Source organism: Taurulus bubalis, assembly GCF_910589615.1.
Source record: "Taurulus bubalis genome assembly, chromosome: 2".
NCBI classification, from domain to species: domain Eukaryota; kingdom Metazoa; phylum Chordata; class Actinopteri; order Perciformes; family Cottidae; genus Taurulus; species Taurulus bubalis.
In genome coordinates, this window is record NC_136590.1 from 23014598 (window position 1) to 23020603 (window position 6006).

Below are 6006 nucleotides of genomic sequence, written 5' to 3' on the forward strand. Positions count from 1 at the left end.
AGACAGCGAGAGTGATACAGAGAGAGAGAGACAGAGAAGAGAGTGCGAGACACAGAGAGAGACACTAGTATACTGCACAGAAAGAGAGAGTATATATTACATATGTATGAAGCAGGAACTACTCAACACAAACTAACCACACATTCTTTTTGCAGGGAAACCCAAACATTCCCATTAAAATTCCTCATCACATATAAACTGTTTAAAGCTTCCTGCGTTTTCAGGCTCATGGCCGTGCAAAAGAAAAAACTCCACATTCGAGGACTAAAGGCTTCCTCTGATTTTAAAAATAACGGCGATGGCGACGTAAGGAAATCTGTCACGACGCCAAACCCGAATGATTCCTGAAATCAGCTTGGATCTGTAACTAAAGGAAGGATGTTGTGAGATCTTTTGAACACAGAATTTACAAGAATGAGAGAAAAAGAAGAAAGAAAGTATCCTTTATTAATCCCCTTGGGGAAATTCTTCTCTGCATTTGACCCATCCCTGGATAGGGGGCGGTGGGCAGACCTGAGGGGCGCCCGGGGAGCAGTTAGGCGTTGGGTGTCTTGCTCAGGGACACTTCGACATGTGAGCTATGGGGGGACTGGGGATCGAACCGGCTACCTTGTGGTTGCGGGACGACCACTCATCCCCCTGAGATACAGCCGCCCATAATCAGAATCCTGAGAATAAAGTCAGAAACAAATCTCAAAAGACATTTTTCAAATGGTGCAAAACCTTTAACAAATAAAGAGGAAACTGTATGTTATCTAACGGTTGAGGTGCAGAGGCGACGATATCATGCACAACGGGAAACACTTTCTGCTGATTAATAATAAATTATAAACATAAATTTACCTACATTATAAGCAAAGTGGATTTTTATTTTATTTTTCTTCTTATGAAACATATGTAACTTTCCCATAAAAGGTTCCCGTTACCCGTCAGGTCCTCAGCTCGTGGAAGCTCCAGCTGGGAGATCAGACCTCCCAAGAGGGACTAGCTGAAGAGACTTCTTTGGAGGTCTGGAGCTCAATATTATTCTCTTAGCCTCCATCAGCTCACCTGGTGTCATCGTTAAAGAATAAATAAAAATAGTTTTTCTTACAAATGAAAAGCTGACTTCATTCACATTAAAACACAGCAATTCAATACAACCAGTTTTATTTTTTAATGGTGGCTAAAGTTTATTAACAGACATTTCTGAGTAAATTTCCTGACTTACTGATGGTCTAACCTGTTCTACTGTTGCTCTAAATATTCAACTTAATGATTCCACACCAACAGATTACATTATTTAATGTTTTTTTAAAAGGAAATACTTCCCTGTTTATGTGGATGTCCAATCAGGTGTCGTTGGTAAATGTTGTCGACTGAAGGAATCAAGCTCCTGCTGCCGTAACAGCAGCTGGAAACCCTGTTTGTTCTTTTATTTCCTCTCTTGGTGTTTAGTGATTTTGCAAAGCCTGTTTTTCACTGCATTGAACAGCAGTTTGCATCAGCATCAATATCAGAAGTCTTAAATGCTGCGATTCCTGTTGCCCCTCCTCAACGAGGACGACGTTTAACTTTTAACTAATAAATATCACGCTGCACATTCTACATACAACGTATTTCTATTTCTCAACTTCAGCTCAGAGCAACGAAAAAGAAAACATGGAGACTCTCTGGTCACATGTAGCTTAGCATTAGTGGAATCCTGGATGCGCGACCACGAGGCAGCATGGACTCGTTGGGAGACGGAGGGGAGGGGAGGGGGGTAACAGGAAAGGGGGGTGAGGTGTGGGGGGGGGGGTCACTCTGATCATCCCGGGTCCATCAGGGGGTCTCTGAGCCAACGAGCAGCAGGATCTCGTGCGACAGGATGAAGATGAAGAAGTAGACGCAGAGGTCAGCGAAGACGTCGCCCATCCTCCGGTAGGTGTCCATGGAGCGGTTGATGACCTCGGAGGGGATGCCGGACAGCAGCAGGGCGGCAGTCAGCACGGTAGTCTGAGCCTTCTTCTCCACCTGGAGGAAGAGGAGCGGGACTCGATCATGTTTGTCCCTGTTTTCCAACTTCATGTGTAACCTTGTGAATTGAAGAGTTTTAATAACTGAAGGATTTTAATAATTTAGTTTGTCACATTTGGACTTCCACAGTGTAAAAATAAATTGTTTGTGTACATTACAATGCATGAAATATGATAATTAATAAGGAATATTATTATGAAGATTGTGTAATTGTATGCGTATGTAGGTCACTGTTTTTATTAATGATTAATGTGTAAATGGAGTTTAAAACAACATTTGCATAGTGCATGTGGATGCCAGGGTACTGTTTTATTAGAAGGAAGTGTAGTTCTCTTGTTTGCCTGAGGTGGCGGCGCTGAACATTGACTTTTGAGATGATAGAATCTACCCTTTTTCTAGAGAAGAAGAAGAATAGCGCCGCCTGAAGCTGCAGGCCAATGAACGAGTAAAAATGCATGAAAAGGTGTGAATAATAGAACTAACCAAAGGAAGGGCCTTATGTAGCTATGTGAATGTCTGGGATAAACTAACACGTGAGACTGGAAGGGGCTTCTCTTGGACGACAGAAGCGGCAGGTAACTGGGGGACAGACTGTGAATCTGTGAGAGGGCCTCAATCGAGAATGCATAAGCTGTTTTTGTGATCAACCTTTTATTAAATACTTTTTAATTATACCTCATCGCATTCTGGACTATTACTTCCCATGATCACCTGGGATTTAAAGACTACTTTTCATAACTCAGTTTGTCAAAATTGGACTTGAACATCTGTATAATGATGTCCATGTGTACATTACAATGCTTAAGATGGATTATTGTTTATCAGGTCACAGAGTCACTAGTTTGCTGAGGGTCACATGGTCTCTGTACTGGAGAGTGCAGAGGTCATTTACACACAGACAGTGGTTGAGGGTTTTACAAAGGAGCATTTGGTCTTAAGGAACAAAGAGAATGGACCACCTGTGGTTCGTCCTGTGGTTTATGACACGAGATAAGGAACTGGAGGGGGATTCGAGCCAGCGGAGGTGAAGAGGGTCTGTGGGAGGATGACTGTAAGCTGTAGTACGATTCTCATTAGTTGTAACATATAGAACTGAATAACAATTCCTTCTAGGTCAAATATTTTGTTAGTAAACACAGGAGGGCGGAGTGAGGACTTCAGGTACCGGAAAACATGAATGTTATGGAGCCATTTTCAAAACCTGTGCCAGAGAGAGACTCCGCCCCTGTGGGACTTTTAGCCAATCGCATGCCGTAGATTTGAACCAATGAGGCGAATGAGCTGGGATGTTAAAACCAAATTGTAGATTCCTGTTCGAGGTCTTTGAGCTGAAGCGAGACACGAACGGTCTGTGGAGCAGAAGCTCGGCGACCCTCAGCTGAGTATATGTACACTGTATCACCATTTGAACTTTAATTAAACCGTTTATTATAACTCTTTGATTTTCTGTATTTCTTCTCTGCCATGGGCACCCGAGGTTCTGAGAATACTCTTCAGAATCATAGCTAAAATATAGGAATCTGCCCACTTGATACATTTGAGTCTTATGCTGCGTTCACACCAAAAGCGAAGCAAATTTTTTGCACCGCTTTACTCCCTGGAGTTTACTTGCTTGACTTCATGTGGTTAATTCGCGTCATTTGCTTAATTCGCGCCGGAAAGGGGACGTGGCTTATCTGTGGTTTATCTCTGTAAAAACAGTGACTATTTCTGCCATCCACCATTGAAATAACCACTAGTTCTACTTTATACTTGTTTTGGAAATTCCACAAACGTCAGAAACTCAGATGCCCTCGTGTCTGGGTTCATAAGACTATCCATAGCTGTACACAGCATCACGCAAATTTTTCAGGCGAATTTTTGCGCTGCGTCATTCGCGCCACCTGGCGGAAATTTGCGTTGTTCGCAACCATTGGCGTCTGTGCATTGACACTTTTGGTGTGAACGCAGCATAACAATGGGAAAGGGCTCATAATATATCCAACACAAACTCACCTTTGGAAAGTATTTGGACAGCCCCATGTAGGCCAGTTCCAGGGTCAGAAACGGAGCGAATATTGACTGGAATGAGAAAAAAACATAATGTTTCGGTCGTCAGATGCATCATTAATGAAAATGATAAACGGCGTTTAATATTGCGTCGTGACGTGAGGATCCACGTCACCTCACCAGGAACGTGCAGACGAAGCACCGGACGAAGACGGCGAGGAGGACGCTGCCGACGAGCCGGAACATTCGGAAGGGATCGAACTCCTCGGCCTCGGGCGGCCCGTCCTGGTCCGGCTTCTCGTTGGCCAGCTGGCCCCGCAGCTTCATGGCGTCGTCGAAGCGGGACAGGTACTTCTGGAGGCCCGGGCGCTCCCCTCCAAGGTCGTCGGCCGTCGCCCGCTCCCCTCTCGGCCTCTGTCGGATCCCCCCGACGTTGTTTCCCAGAGAGCCTCCCGGCGGATCGCCGGAGTCCGGCAGCGGCGAGCCCCTCCGCTCAGGCGTGGCGCCGCAGGAGCGGCTCCCGAGCCCCGAGGCTTCCGGCAGCCTATGGGAGGGCGAGGAGGACAGCCGCGGCTCGGTCCGGTCCAGGTCTAGGTGGAAGCGGGGCTCCGCGGGACGCAGGAGCGCCGTGGCTGAGGGGGGCAAGAAAAACATCAGATTTAACTGGATGAAAGTCCATTAATTGTTTTATTTTATTTAATAAAGAAGAAGAAAAAAAAAGTCAGCTGATTCACGATTTCTCAAAATTGCAGTACAAAACCCCAAAACATTATATTTGCTATCATAGAAGACAAGATAATTAGAACCAGATATTCTACCCAGATGTGTTCCTACTCTACCCAGATCTTCTACCCAGATGTGTTCCTACTCTACACAGATCTTGGTCCTATTCTACCCAGATGTGGTCCTAGTCTATCTAGATCTACTACCCATATGTGGTCCTAATCTACCCAGATCTACTACCCAGGTGTGGTCCTGATCTACCCAGGTCTACTCCCCATAATCTTCTGAGTAAAACGAGGCCACATGCCTCAATAGAAGAAGAAAAAGACCAGATCGGTTGTGACGTCATACCGTTGTTATCAGACTCGGGCTTGGTGAAGCCCACGATTCTGTTCATCCGGTCCTCGGAGTTCTTGAGCAGCTTCCTCCTCCGGATCTCGGCCCTCCTCTGCGCCGCAGACAGAGAGCCTGCCTTCTCCCCCTCGGGGACCTCTCCGGTCTCCATGTTGTAAGATCTCACGGACTCACACCGACAAGACGACTGCTGCGAGCGAGCGTTGTTTCTGCGGAGAGACGACGCGCGGTGATGACGTCAGCGCGCCAGCGGGGTTTACTGAAATCCTCGACGCTGACTTGCAAGACACATAAAGGAGGGGTTCAAATGTTTTATAAATGCTATATATACACTATATATTACACTGTTTGGCTACATATTTGCACTATTGTTTCGTTTGATCTTTTAGTTAAGTTAAATATTATTATATTTGTTTTATATATTGTGCTTTGTTATTTTGATACTATTTTGAGTATATACTGTGCATTTTTCTTATTCTTTAAAAAAAAGATATTGTTCTATTTTTTTGTTTATATATTGTGCGTTTTTTAATATAATTCTGTACATGTTTTGGTATATATTGTTATCTGTCTGTATATATTGTGAATTGCTCTTATTATATTCTGTCTTTTTGATATATATATATATATTGTGCATTTTTTATATGATTGTCATTTTTTTGCATATATTGTTCTATTCTTTTTTCTGAGAAAATAGCTGCTGTCGTTTCTCTACAGCAGCATGTATACATTGTGAATGTTTTTTAATATATTCTATTTTTTTAATATTGTGCATTTATTTTATGTTTTATTGCTTAGTTGTATGTATACATGTTGCTGTAGAGAAACGACAAAATGCCTCACTGTAAGAAAATACTATATACTAGAATATTATTTCTTGTGCAGAAATAAAACATCCAAATGATAAACAAAAGTCTGGGGGGGGGGGGGAGGTAGTGATGT

General features: G+C 43.7%; 1 protein-coding gene across 1 annotated transcript; it reads right to left on the reverse strand.

Moving 5' to 3' along the window:
• Window positions 1–426: 426 nt before the first annotated feature.
• camlg (calcium modulating ligand) lies at window positions 427–5280 on the reverse strand. Its single transcript, XM_079214226.1, has 5 exons — window positions 5062–5280; window positions 4168–4619; window positions 3994–4059; window positions 927–1995; window positions 427–668 (listed from the first exon to the last, which is right to left on the reverse strand). The coding sequence occupies exons 1-4, from the start codon at window positions 5213–5215 to the stop codon at window positions 1804–1806; spliced, it is 864 nt and encodes a 287-aa protein (XP_079070352.1). The 5' UTR covers window positions 5216–5280; the 3' UTR covers window positions 427–668; window positions 927–1803.
• Between the last annotated feature and the right edge of the window lie 726 nt (window positions 5281–6006).

Excerpts from the sequence above, each read along its gene's own strand:
- camlg (XM_079214226.1), bottom strand. The coding sequence starts at position 5,215 with ATGGAGACCGGAGAGGTCCCCGAGGGGGAGAAGGCAGGCTCTCTGTCT. Across the intron at positions 4,620-5,061 it reads GCCCGAGTCTGATAACAACG|CCACGGCGCTCCTGCGTCCC; the intron begins GTATGACGTCAC and ends TGCCCCCCTCAG. Across the intron at positions 1,996-3,993 it reads TGTCCAAATACTTTCCAAAG|GTGGAGAAGAAGGCTCAGAC; the intron begins GTGAGTTTGTGT and ends CTCTTCCTCCAG.